The sequence below is a fragment of the Scheffersomyces spartinae genome (genome assembly GCF_019049425.1).
Source record: "Scheffersomyces spartinae strain ARV_011 chromosome Unknown scaffold_7, whole genome shotgun sequence".
NCBI classification, from domain to species: Eukaryota; Fungi; Ascomycota; class Pichiomycetes; order Serinales; family Debaryomycetaceae; genus Lizanozyma; species Lizanozyma spartinae.
Window position 1 is genome coordinate 393,511 of NW_025065054.1, and position 12,722 is coordinate 406,232.

The 12,722-nt window shown below is 38.0% G+C and overlaps 7 protein-coding genes across 7 annotated transcripts; 2 read left to right on the top strand and 5 right to left on the bottom strand.

Moving 5' to 3' along the window:
* Positions 1 to 9: 9 nt before the first annotated feature.
* On the bottom strand, positions 10 to 1,576 carry HPC2 (Hpc2p; the record flags this gene model as incomplete). Its single annotated transcript, XM_043195344.1, has 2 exons — positions 10 to 1,395; positions 1,568 to 1,576. The coding sequence occupies 2 exons, from the start codon at positions 1,574 to 1,576 to the stop codon at positions 10 to 12; spliced, it is 1,395 nt and encodes a 464-aa protein (XP_043050010.1).
* A 76-nt stretch (positions 1,577 to 1,652) lies between these two features.
* On the bottom strand, positions 1,653 to 3,077 carry KQ657_004677 (alpha-ketoacid dehydrogenase kinase family protein; the record flags this gene model as incomplete). Its single annotated transcript, XM_043195345.1, has 1 exon — positions 1,653 to 3,077. The coding sequence occupies one exon, from the start codon at positions 3,075 to 3,077 to the stop codon at positions 1,653 to 1,655; it is 1,425 nt and encodes a 474-aa protein (XP_043050011.1).
* Positions 3,078 to 3,363: 286 nt separating this feature from the next.
* Positions 3,364 to 6,177, top strand: KQ657_004678 (uncharacterized protein; the record flags this gene model as incomplete). Its single annotated transcript, XM_043195346.1, has 1 exon — positions 3,364 to 6,177. The coding sequence occupies one exon, from the start codon at positions 3,364 to 3,366 to the stop codon at positions 6,175 to 6,177; it is 2,814 nt and encodes a 937-aa protein (XP_043050012.1).
* Positions 6,178 to 6,319: 142 nt separating this feature from the next.
* On the top strand, positions 6,320 to 7,081 carry KQ657_004679 (uncharacterized protein; the record flags this gene model as incomplete). The annotated part of the gene is made up of 1 exon (XM_043195347.1): positions 6,320 to 7,081. The coding sequence occupies one exon, from the start codon at positions 6,320 to 6,322 to the stop codon at positions 7,079 to 7,081; it is 762 nt and encodes a 253-aa protein (XP_043050013.1).
* Positions 7,082 to 7,165: 84 nt separating this feature from the next.
* On the bottom strand, positions 7,166 to 7,796 carry RAD6 (E2 ubiquitin-conjugating protein; the record flags this gene model as incomplete). The annotated part of the gene is made up of 2 exons (XM_043195348.1): positions 7,166 to 7,645; positions 7,755 to 7,796. 2 exons carry the CDS (start codon positions 7,794 to 7,796, stop codon positions 7,166 to 7,168), a joined length of 522 nt encoding a protein of 173 aa, XP_043050014.1.
* Positions 7,797 to 8,055: 259 nt separating this feature from the next.
* On the bottom strand, positions 8,056 to 9,651 carry SUB8 (proteinase B; the record flags this gene model as incomplete). The annotated part of the gene is made up of 1 exon (XM_043195349.1): positions 8,056 to 9,651. The coding sequence occupies one exon, from the start codon at positions 9,649 to 9,651 to the stop codon at positions 8,056 to 8,058; it is 1,596 nt and encodes a 531-aa protein (XP_043050015.1).
* Positions 9,652 to 10,320: 669 nt separating this feature from the next.
* On the bottom strand, positions 10,321 to 12,656 carry KQ657_004682 (uncharacterized protein; the record flags this gene model as incomplete). Its single annotated transcript, XM_043195350.1, has 2 exons — positions 10,321 to 12,565; positions 12,649 to 12,656. 2 exons carry the CDS (start codon positions 12,654 to 12,656, stop codon positions 10,321 to 10,323), a joined length of 2,253 nt encoding a protein of 750 aa, XP_043050016.1.
* Between the last annotated feature and the right edge of the window lie 66 nt (positions 12,657 to 12,722).

The following is a 12,722-nucleotide window of genomic DNA, read 5'->3' on the forward strand; positions in this document are numbered from 1 at the left end:
TTGTTATTATTATTTCTTACTCTTGGAGCTTCCTTTCTTGGTGGTTGCGTTTCTATCGTCAACCAAAGGACCCCAATATACAAAGAACCCTTCCTTTGTACTTGTGATTTCCTCTTCCATTTGTAATTCTTCATCATCAATGAAAGGATCTTCATAGTCATATTTACCCACTTTCCTATTCATTTTAGTTTGATGTCGACGAGCCAATTGCTCTGGAGTTAAGTTTTCCTCTTCCTTCTTTCTAGCTGCTGCTTCAACTTCTTCATCTTCATCTCCACTTCCATCTTCATCATCATCAATTAAATCTTCCATGTACTCAAAGGCATTTTTGGCCTGAGGATGAAGAGCATTCCAACCATATTTATCCTCTGCCATTTTCAAGACATTAATTACAACTTCAGATCTTCCTGGTTGAGGCTTTTTAGGATCAATAAGTGGTACATTTAACACTATGGTGGGCATCTCCACAGGCTCCTTCTTTTTATTATCCTTAGCAACAACGCCTTTATTAGTCTTGTCTGTAACTTCTACTATTGTAGGCTTTGTAAGCTCAGCATCTTCATATTTCAGAGTGTCTCTTTCTGCTGCAAGGGTAGGTGTTAATTTCAGTAATGCGGAATCACCACCAGTAGGAGTATCGTTCATCATTTCCTTGATAGACATCAGAGATTGCTTAGATTTTGTAGCTGGAGAATCTGTTTTTAGCTTTTTCAGTTCCCCCCCATCCTTCTTGGAGTTAGCTTGTTTCCTCTTTTTAGGTGCTGGTGTTGTGGAAGTAAAACCTGGTGCAGATGATGAGGTGGTTGTAGTTTTAGTCAAGGATTGATCTGCCTTTTTACTTGCTTCCTCATCATCTACGTTTATGAGTGAAGTGATGGACGTTTTGCTCATAGGCTTATTCGGTATTGGACTGGGGTCAAAGTTGAAGTTAGTTTGGAACCTTTTAACATGCTGATTTACAGGACGCGGTTTGGAAGGAGTAGATCCATGTACAGCTTTGGAAAGAGGAGCAGGACTCATTGACAGAGCTCTTGAATCGGTTGATTGTTTTTGAAGAAGCGTGCCACCACTGTTGCCAATGCCCATACTATCTATATGGGGTTGAGGATAATGATCTGTTGGACCGGTGGTAGTAGAGCTAGCACCCGAGCTAGTGGGTGGGCCAGTAGCCGAGCCAGGTACCAGGCCAAGTCCATTTCCAATAGCAGTATTAGTAGCAGTAGCAGTATCGTTACCACCAGGCACTCCAAAGGATGTTTGGAATTGACTTACTAAGGTACCTAAAAAAGTACCTCTGCTTGTATGGGACCTTGTATCATGCTTGGGGGCTATCTCCACCACAGATGACTTGGGCTCGTCGTCGTTGCTTCCTAGCAAAGACATGATCAGGAGGTTCTTGCTCATACTTTGTTGATGATGAAGCAGCACAGCTTTCCTTGTAATTGTTGTATTGACGTTTGAATTTTAGTGCGAAGTATAACTACAACGGTTGGGTTTACGATACGACTATACTCCACAATGACAGACAATAAGACTACGACTGAGTACGACCGACGCAATTGACCACAGCGGGCATAAATCACTACGACCTACAGAGGTGACTACTGGACGTATAATTATATTGACTGACCTCGATCAACCGTGCGTCGTGATCACGCTCTATCTAACTGCACAACATTCGAATGATAACCCAATTTCGATAACGTCAAACAAGTATCTGAACCATAACCTTCTAAGCTGTTCATTTGTAAGTCACCATTCCAATAATCAGTGTACACCTTACACACAGGCAACCCTAACCCTAACTTATACTTGTAGGGTCTGTTGAATAACTGATCTAACGTAGACTTTTTCGACTGACCAACAAAGTGAGAATCACCTAATGAAGTGTTCTTCAAGATTTGAGAGGTGGCAGGTACTGAACCAACCATTGAAGACCCACCTGGGGAAACTTCGTTCCCAGTATAAGGAGATAAGCCTGGGATTCTATGGAAATTGGCTAAGGATTCCCTGGCTAATTCGGGTCGTTTCCTAAAGGACCATATACTTTTCAATTTATCATGAGGCATTCCACCACCACGATCACTAATTCTAAAGATCACTTGTCGTTTGGAATCAATGATGGTAACTTTGACGGGAGGCAATTTCTTAGAGGTATGCAGTCCATGGGTCATGATGGTTGCTTCATAGGAGTTCCGAAGAATTTCTCCAAATAGATAATGTAAATGAGGCTCTATGAATTGGAATGTAGTTTTGGTGTCACCATCTATTTCTAATTCGGGCATGTTGTCTTTATTAGGGAAAATATCCACCATGGAATTCTTAACAGCTTCACTAACAATTTTCAATTGATCAATGGCTTTGCAATTGTGGAAAATCTCTCCAATATAATGAGGTGGTTTAACCGAATTAGGTGAGTCCTTATAACTTTGAGTTAAAGATAAATGTTCCTCCACGATTAATCTTCTACTCATTCTTGATCTCAACATTTGCGACATAAAAGTATCAAGCTCAGATTGGTTGATATCTGTAAGCAAACTCACTTCCAAAGAACCCATCATCAAATGAGCCAAATTGGTTAAATGATCATCTAATAATTTAGAAATGATTATACAAAACTTATCATTTTCTTCTAGTGATCTAATCGAGGGGATCTTTCTAAACGCATTAAACAGATGATAATAACTCTCATAAATATGAGCTAAATGGAAATTATTAACGATCCCAAAGGGTAAAGTCTGTAAATCTCTAATTCTTAATGCCAATCTAATGGGTAGCTCAATTCGAACAAAATTAGCTGAATCAAGAATCTTTTGTTTCGAAAGTTTCTTACCATAACCAGCTAATTGTCTTAATGAAACAGGATGAGGGTCTCGTTGCAGATAATCTAGTAATATTTGATTCTGATAGAAGTGTTGGGGATTTAAGATATTGGAATAACTAGGGAAGGGACCCAAGTTCTGTAAGTGACATGAGATTTCCTTCTTGTTGACGGTTGAAAGAAAATCATCATCAATATAAGAAAAAGAGGTTATACTTTTGTACCTCCTGGTACTCTTAATACAACTTCGAAGCATATCAATATATCATAGCAAAGAAGGAGTAATGAGATCAGATTAAAGTTATATGCATATAAAGCTATCTTACATCGAGTAGGCAGATTGTGTTTGCTTACGTAATAAAGCGACTTCTATCTTTGATTTTGTGTAATGTGTGTTCCTTAATTTCAGTTCTGTTTTCGGTTAATATCATGTGCCAGCCTCTTGTTTACCTTAACTAGCACCTACCCCTGTAGATCAATATCTTTTATTATAATTTGCTTTCGCTTCTTCTGTTTTCTCTTCAACGACTCAAACTTCATCTATGGGTTCCCAGAGTGGGTACTACACTTCTCGGTACTTGAGTGAGAACCGAGATCGATTAGTGAAAGAAGCTAACGCCAAACCACAGCAAACGGCATCAGCATGGCATACTATAGACACTGGAAGGGCATACGACACTTTTGTTGATAATAGCAGTTATAACAGTAGATACGACTATAATAACGACGCTCGAACACCAAGCTCACCTACATATCAAGGGTACGGGTATAGTAACAACTATAACTATAACAACAATAGTAACTCACAAAGCCCATCCTCAAATTATTCCAATAAACTGTTACCTCCAAGACCACCAAACCTGGCACCCAAGACAGTCAAGTTTAGCAGCCAGGAACAAATCCAAACGTATACTCGAGAGCCAAGTATCCAATCGTCGTCGGTACCTTCTGTTCGCAGTCCAGATTATAGAGATCGTCATTTTAACTATAGAACTGGGAGAGTGCGAAACATAAGTGATGATAATCGGTATGGTCTACCTAGTGTGGAGAAAAATAATGATAATAATTATGGGATGCCAAAGGAGATTATACTTGATGTTGAAGATGCAAATGATTTAAAGGCGGAGATAACTCCTCAAGAACTTAGTTTACTACAACAAGGAAACTACGCCAGTGGTGATGCTGCTCCCTTTGCAGTGATCCAATCAGAAAATGATAAATCAAGATACTCTGGGTATTACATGAACCAGAAGAAAAGGTATGATGAATCGCAGTTTATTAAACCGAATCAATATACTCCCAAAACGTTTCGTGAAGTGTTTATTGATGAAACTGCCAATAGTAACAAGTATAACCCTATTGAGGTAGTTTTTGATTCTCCAGAAGAACCTTCCAATGAATCAGTGATGAAAAGAACAACTAGAAATGTTCTGAATATATTCAGAAGCAATAAGAATGATAATAGGAATAATGCTGCTAATTATAAACCAAAACAAGATAGTTCTGCTAAAATTGTGTTTCTAGATGACCCTGATGATTATATTACTGATGAAGAAGATGAAGTGGTACTGGTTGCACCAAAAACTACTGAAGCACCAGTTGTAGCTCCATCTGCAGCACCAGTTTTAGCACCAGTTGAAACTCAGACTGCTTTGGCACCAGCAGCTTCTATTTATTCTGCTGATGCTCTTTCAACAACAAACCCAGTAGTTTCACAGCCCGTGGTAATGCCAACGACTGTATTTGATAATAATGCAGTACAAAAACCATCCAAGACTTCCAAATTCAGAAGAGCCATGAGAGAGAAACTTAGTAGAGCAAAACATGATTTACATCAAGATCATAAGGAATACATGATCCGTCAAGCAATTCTTGAGGATCAATTGGATGATGAAGAAAAGCTCGCAAAAGTACAAGAAGAAGAAGAAAGAATGATCACGGCTGCAATCAGTGATGAAAACGATAAGAGTGATACAAGGTCTATATCATCCGGGAGATCTGTTAGGTCCACGTCTTCTGCCACTTCAGCCAAATCAAATAGGTCAGATAAATCTGCAACATCAGCAAAGTCTCCCAAATCAGCCAAGTCGTCTATGTCTACCAGAACAATCAAGACATCAAAATCAACTTCGTCCAAAGGATCTATGACGAAGCTGAAAGATCTGAAGCTGAAAGATGGAAAGAAAATTGTGGCCGAAAAGGTTTATAAAGCAGGTCCTAATCCCGAATTTTCTCCAGCTTGGAATTATTTGCTTTCCTGGATAACATATGAGCAGCCTAACCTTGTTGAGATCAAGGAAGGCAAGGAAGAAGGCAAGGACAAGGACAAGTGGAAAAAGAAAGAAAAGGTTAAAGAAAAGGATAAAGAAAAGGATAAAATAATTGAAGTGGTGAAGTCTGGTGATAAAGTGATAACTGAAACAAAAGAAACAAAAGAAGAAGAAGAAAGACGAGAACGGTTAACTCACAAAATGGCCAAAGCTATTTTGAAACCCAATGTTCCTTCTCAATATGATTATGATAGTAGGAAACGATATGAAGTGGTACGAAAGAACTTAACTGCCATTGGAAGATATTGGAATGAGCCTGTAAATAGATTTGGTGTAAAGAAAGGTACTATTACACCAAAGGTTAGAAGAAGAAAATCTCAACGGGTTTTAATTGAATATCCTGATGGGACATCTGAAGAATTTGTTATTGATATACCTGAAGGAGTTGAAATGAGTGATGAATATATTACAAAATATTTACAACAATTATCAGCAACTAGAAGTCGTTATGATCCAATTGATACCATGACTCCCTTGAGTATGGGTATGGGTATGAGGGGTGCACAAGTACCAATAGGAGGAGTCATTCCACCTAATGGAGATATAGTCGAACCGATTGTTGACGTTGGAGGAACTCCGGTATTATCTCGAAGTAATTCTTACGGGAGTGTACCTCCATCACCATCTATTAGATCAAGAAAATCATCTTATTCAATCTATAACCCTGACCCAAGGGTTGCTTCCATTAGATCAGGTACTCTGAATGATTCGTATTATTATACGCAACCGTCTTGGTGGCCTCAAATTGGAAGTTTTGGTGGTGGGCCTGCAATGATATTTTCCAACATTGATCAATTAATAAAGTCTGTTAAGCTTTTCCGAGTGGTGTTTTCACCATTAGATGATATTTTAATGTCATTTCCTTTCCCAGCAGTACAAGCACTTGTGGTTTTAGTTGAGTTATTATTTTTGGCATTCATGGCTTATGAGTTGATTATACTTGTTGATAGTGTTTGCATGATCATAAAATCACTATGTTCTCCAATCATAGCCATTGGACTGGTATTGACTACTAGAAAGGAATAAAATAGGTTATAGGTTATACTGCCTCGAGCTTACGTAATAGATTACGTACTCATATCACGTGATTAGTAAATGAAAAAAAATAGTATAAGCTTTTTGATTCCAGTACAACTTGTATTCTACCTTTCTTATTGTGTACATTAAGATGCTTACTAGACGAGTGATTCATAGATCCTTTCGAGGATTGGTCTCTGTGCCCAAGCCCCGGACACCAGAGGAAATGGCTCAAGACAAAGAAGAAGCAGCCAAATTAGCCATGCAATCCATTAAAGATATAGGCAGTATGTTCAGTAATTCTGAAGGTAAAGGAGATGATACAGAACCTATAGACAGTAGACCTATATTCAAAGAGCCTTCTAGGTTTGCAACATTAAGTTTATTACATCAGGGACAAGTACTTAATGAACTTCAACAAATGTATGATAAAGATTGGCATAAGTTGACCTTAGAAGCCAAACAATTGGGGTACTATATTGGGTTTGGGAATTGGGGTTCAAGAGACAAATTTGATAATTGGAATAAACAAGAACCACCATATGATTTGCCGTACCCTACTCCTTCCAAGTTACAAACCAATGATCCTAAACCTCAAACATTAGTTCATCCCATAGATCCACCAGTTAACCTTGCGTTACATCCTATTAGAGTTGATCAGTTCAATCCCAAGAGACTTGACGGGGTGACCAAGTTCTTTATCTATTTGACGTTGGTTGTGGCTGCGATAGCTCTGTATCGTGACAAGTTTATTGGTGAAGCCGGAAGACCATTGGAGATTGTGATTGTGGATCCTTATGAGGAAGAACGAAAGGCTGAACAGGCAAGGGAGCGGATTGAAGAGGACCTCAAAGCCCGTTTGGAATTAGAAAAAAGTAAAAGTCGGAAATGGTATTATCTTTGGATAAAATAACGTAATTAATATTATTGTTACTGCCACTATTATACTTGTATATACCCATAAATTACATCTATACACAGAAATATCATCACCATCTTAATCTTCTTCAATATCATCGTCATCGTCCTCATCGTCATCGTCATCGTCATCGTCATCGTCATCGTCTTCAAGCCAACTATTCTCTACTGTTTCTCTAACTCGCTTTATGTACTGTGATCTGTGGTCCTTGAACAAATTAGCTGCCTCGACATTGGCAGGAGAACTAATGTTAGGATCATTAAGCAAACTCTGAATGGACGTTAAAATACTCGACACGTCATATGTGGGTGACCATTTGTTCTGAAGAATATCTAAACACAACTCTCCCAGAGCATATACATTTGGATGGAACATCTCACTAACAAATTTGGCCAGTGGAGGTTTATTGGGGTACTGTTCATCAAACTGAAGAACAAGGCGGAATGTACCATCTTCAAAGGGAGTATCACCAGGTCCTATAATGACTGCATTCCACGTCATCACGTTATCAGCCAAGGGTGAAGCAGATACTCCACTTGGAGCATCCAGTTGGATCCGCTTTACATTGTTAGTACTAACTGGATGTACGTTGCATTGCTGTACGTTGTACATTGAAGTACGCTGTACATTGTTGTACGCTGTGCATTATAGTTCGCTTAGTACATACCTTGAGATCCCTCATCAATCTCTTCTTAGCAGGAGTAGACATCGTTACTGTTACACTATATGACTGAGCAGTGGGTAAGCCTATGGCTATGGGTGACTCTTTATACTTTTCGTCGTTTGCCACATGGTATATGCAGGAAAGATAACTGTAGCAGAATGACTATGATATGACTACTTTACATGACAAAGAGTTATATTATATCCTGATATATTCAATAAACGCAGTACAAAAGGGTAACCATATATATATATATATATATAAATAGAAAAACAATGATAAAACAAATAACAGTCTTAGTTATTTAAACAAGACTCTTTTTGATTCCACTAAGAAAGTTACCAACCAATCCTTCAATCTTACCTTCAAGTTGTTCAAATTGTTCATTCAAATGAGTTTCATCAGCAACAACTGATCCAGAAGTCGTAGTATCTTCACCCCAGAAAGCAGTCAAATTATGGCCAGCTCCATTGAAAGCCAAAATGTTTGGAGTTCCGTCATCTGGAATATCAGACAACATATTCTTTGAACCAAAATGAATCAAATTCTTCTTCAATTGAGCTGGGGTAACTCCCTTATCAGATGTAAAGAATTCAGATCCAGCTCCAGGCTGTAAGGAAACAAAGTATGATAATAATCCGGCAATATGTGGAGATGCCATAGATGTACCAGATAAGACAGCTGTAGCAGACTCAGATCCAATATAAGTGGATAAAATATTTAAACCAGGAGCAAAAATATCAACACACTTACCATAATTGGAAAAGTATGCTCTAGAATCAGAAATAGTGGAAGCCCCAACAGTAATGGCTAATTCAGCTGCAGCAGGTGAAGTGTTACAAGCATCTTGATTTTCATTACCAGCCGCAACAGCAAAATGAATACCAGCCTTAACTGCTGCATTAACAGCCAAATCTAAAGCTGGAGATTTACCACCACCCAAAGACATGTTAGCAGTGGATCCCTTGAAACCCTTCTTACCTGATTTAACAGCATCTTGATGGGATTTGGCTGCAAATTCAACACCCTTAACAACATCGGACATAGAACCCGAACCATTGGATCTCAAAACCTTAATTGCAACTACATTAGCCTTCTTTGCAACACCATAAGTATCAGAAGCAATGGTACCAGCACAATGAGTACCATGACCATTACCATCAACATCTTCATCACCAGTAGGAATAGTAGCACCCCAGGTGGCTCTACCAGAGAATTCAGTGTGCTTGACATTAATACCAGTATCAATGATATATGAGGTAACACCTTCACCACCTTCAGAATCATACAAATATTGGTTGAATGAGTTCAAAGACAATGGTTCTCTATGAGAAACTCTAGCCAAACCCCAAGGAGCACCCTTTTCAATGTCAAATTCATTAGCACGAACAATTGAATCTTGTTCAACAAATTTAACATTTGGATGTCTTCTAATCATTTCAATAGTGCTTGGTAAAAAGTACCCAGAATAACCAGACATAAAGTTTTCAATATCAAAAACATGTTCAATACCACCTTGAGTACTGATACCTTCAGGCACAATACTCAAGAATTGTTGAACATGAGGAGCAGAATCGTCAGCCAAAGAATTAAAATGTTCCAAAGCAACCCATTCTTGGTGGAACAGCATCTCTTCTTTAGAAGTACCATCCTTGAAAACAATAATGTACTTATGAGGCAACACATCTCTGTTTTCTTGAACGTGTAATGGAACAGAGTTTGGTAACAAGTCAATCTTCAACTTTGCCAACACTTCACCAGCAATACCGTTTGCTTGTTCAGCAATCTCACCAACTTCGGTCTTGAAGATATCAACAACTTGTTCAGCAGATGGAATGACCAAAGCTTGGACACCCAATGCTGTCAAAATAGAAAGAGCAACAGCCTTGCTTAATAACATAATGTAGTTATAGTAGTTTGTAAGGTTAAATTAAAAAGTTCTAAAAGTACTGGTACTTTTTCCAAATAGACTATTGTATAATTATCTATACGTCTATTGAGGTCGTGATAATTAGATTGTAATGTCGTAGATTACAGTCACTAACAATAAGCAAATGTAAACTACAAACTTGATAAAACAGAAAGGAAGAGTGGTTATAAAATTGGAGTGGCGACCGATAACATTTTATACTCCCACAATTTCCTTAACTTCCCCCCCTCAGTCTCCCTAACTATGGCTCTTGTTCTGTACACTACCTTACGTTCCAATTGGAGTTCCCGGGCCAGCCCCCGCGTACGGAGACACTCAAAGTGGACGCCACTATTAAAAGAACGGTCGTGCGAGTGCAACTGATAAGGTCATGTCATACATTTGATGACGAAGCAGAGCACAGTGAACAGAGCACAGTGAACAGAGTACAGTGAGCAAAGTACAGTGAACAGAACACAATACTTAATAGTATGAGCTTATAAGCATAAATTCAAGAATACAACAGTCTACCTGAGTACGTATGTATGTCTTACGTATGCCTTGCATGTCTATGTATTCATGTATTTCTGTATATCTATATGAGTGCTTTGGGTACTAATCTATCTATATTTGTTGGGGGTGTATGCCATTTTCTTATCGTCACGTGATCTTCGCTCCCGATAAGAAATGATCATCCTCGGTGAGTTTTACACGAACACCATGAAGTCTGAGCCACATTCGAATATCTTCTTCATTACTACTGCATTCATTAGCGGCTTTATAGATGATCTCCATGTCGTATTCACATTCGGATATAAGCATTTCAATCAATACCTTTTTCATCAGAACTGTCTGACTAACACAGAACCAAAAAGTATTGCAGCTCTCCTGTTGGTGTAGAGCTTTGTTTATAGGTAATACAGGAACATTGATATTGGTTAATAAATTTTGAACCATCTCTAATTTCTCCTTCATGGTCATCTTTCCAATTGAACCGTTCTTCTGTGCTGTCAAACAATACTCATTATCACACCACAGGTTACCACAACCTCGTGAAAGTTGCATTACATATCTTCTCTCGATCCGACCTTGAAGTTTGATCTTTGTAGGGTCATCTTGAGTCATATACAAAGGTCCATAGCAAACCCCACAAAGCTTAAGCTCATTGAGATTATGAATATCAAGTAATTTCATGCAATTAACATTGCAGCATTTGAGGAAGTTACTTTTATGCAATGATACCTTTTCCTTCTTCTCTAGTTCGTGCATACCAAGATGTTTGGGTAAATCTTTCAATCGCAACACTTGATTGCAAAGGTAGCATTCGGTAGTTCTATTACCACAAGTATTCTCATGGTTAGTTAAGTTCTCAAATCTATCTTTATAAGTAGTTTCACCTTGAGGTAGTACAAGATGACAAAACTTACATTCATGTAACTTCAACTGACAAACAGTAGCTTTATGGGTAGTTACCATTTCAATAAAGTTTTTAAACTGAGTACCACAACATTGATAAATATGGTGGTCCAATCGTTCATGCTTGAACCTCATAAGTTGTCCATTTCCATATGTATCATCATCATGAGGACAATGCCAATGAGTCAGAGGAATCTCTTTAAGAAATGTCTGTCCACAAATACATTTCTTGATATTTCTTAGACAGAAAGCCTCGTGTAGACTGAACTTTGATTTGGCAATGTATTTCATACAATTGTAGCATTGCTTAGTATCTACTGAAGAATTATTTCCTGGTGATGGTTTTGCGTCTTCATTGTCTTGTATTATCGATAAGACAACTGATGTTGGTTTTTCCCAACAAAAGGGAACCAAATAAATATACTTATCAAGAATTGTATCATCTTCATTGCTTTTCTTTGCCAATTTATTCTTTATCAAATCACTGTTTAAATCAACAGCAATCTGCTTGGACTTGACGTCCTCTTTACCTTGAAGATCAAAGTCGTCCTTCATCGTAGTATACGAAAAGTCTTCCAACCCAACAAAACGATCCAATCCACATACTAAATCAATATTTACCAAAGACTCAAACAGATCATCACTCGTTTCCAAATTATGTAATGCAACAACAATAGGGTTATCACCTTTAAATTTGGTGATATCAAGTTTGAAAACTCTTGCTTTCTCTGGTACATTTCCCAATAAAGGCTTCAAATTGTCCACCACTATTGAAGAACTGCTGGAAATTTCTACTTCAGCCTCTTCTTGTTTATTAAACTCCAATTGTTGAGCAGCAGTCATATTATCCAAAGGTACAACTTCTAATACGACATCAGTGTCCACAATGGAACACACCTTTGCATTCATCTTCTCCACAGTTAACTCTATCCTTAAGCCATTATGCTCTATAAATAAGACTTCACCTTCTGTTAAAATCGTATAACTTTTCACTAACTTATCTTCGAGGAAGAACTTCCAATTGGGTACTTCACTATAAAAGTATCGAGGTTTAAGCTTTAGCAGTGTACATTTGGGTATACTCTCCATCAATTCTATGCTTATAGTATCGTCATCTTCATCGTCATCACTAATCTGCAACTTATCATATATCGTTCGTGGTAAGCCAATGGTATCTTCATCCAGGGTAAACTCCCTAACACCAATATATGTAGTCTTGGTCTTAGTCAAATTGTCCAGTGATGGACTTATAGCCTTAAATATAAGGGGTCGGGGAAGCGTATCATACGTATCCACAATTTTAGAAAGTATGGAGGAAGGTAAAAGGGCTTTATCAGAATATGAAGGTAGTGATTTTGCTTCTTGAGGTTGAAGGTGAAAAGTTAATGGCATCTTAGGTAATGTACAATGAGCAAGACCCAAATAAAAGACTTGCTTGATTCTTTTTCTTGTTGCTTCAGCTTCTTTTTCTGTTTCCGTGTGTATGTATCTGTTTTTCTATTGTAATAAGAAGGCTTCCGTTTAACTGGTGGCAACTTACTAATATGGAGTAGACTAAATCTGACATTATACGAAAACATCCTTTTGGTAGCGCGGTTTTGGGGTTATATGTTTTGACCACCTATACCCATTTAAGTTCATAAGTA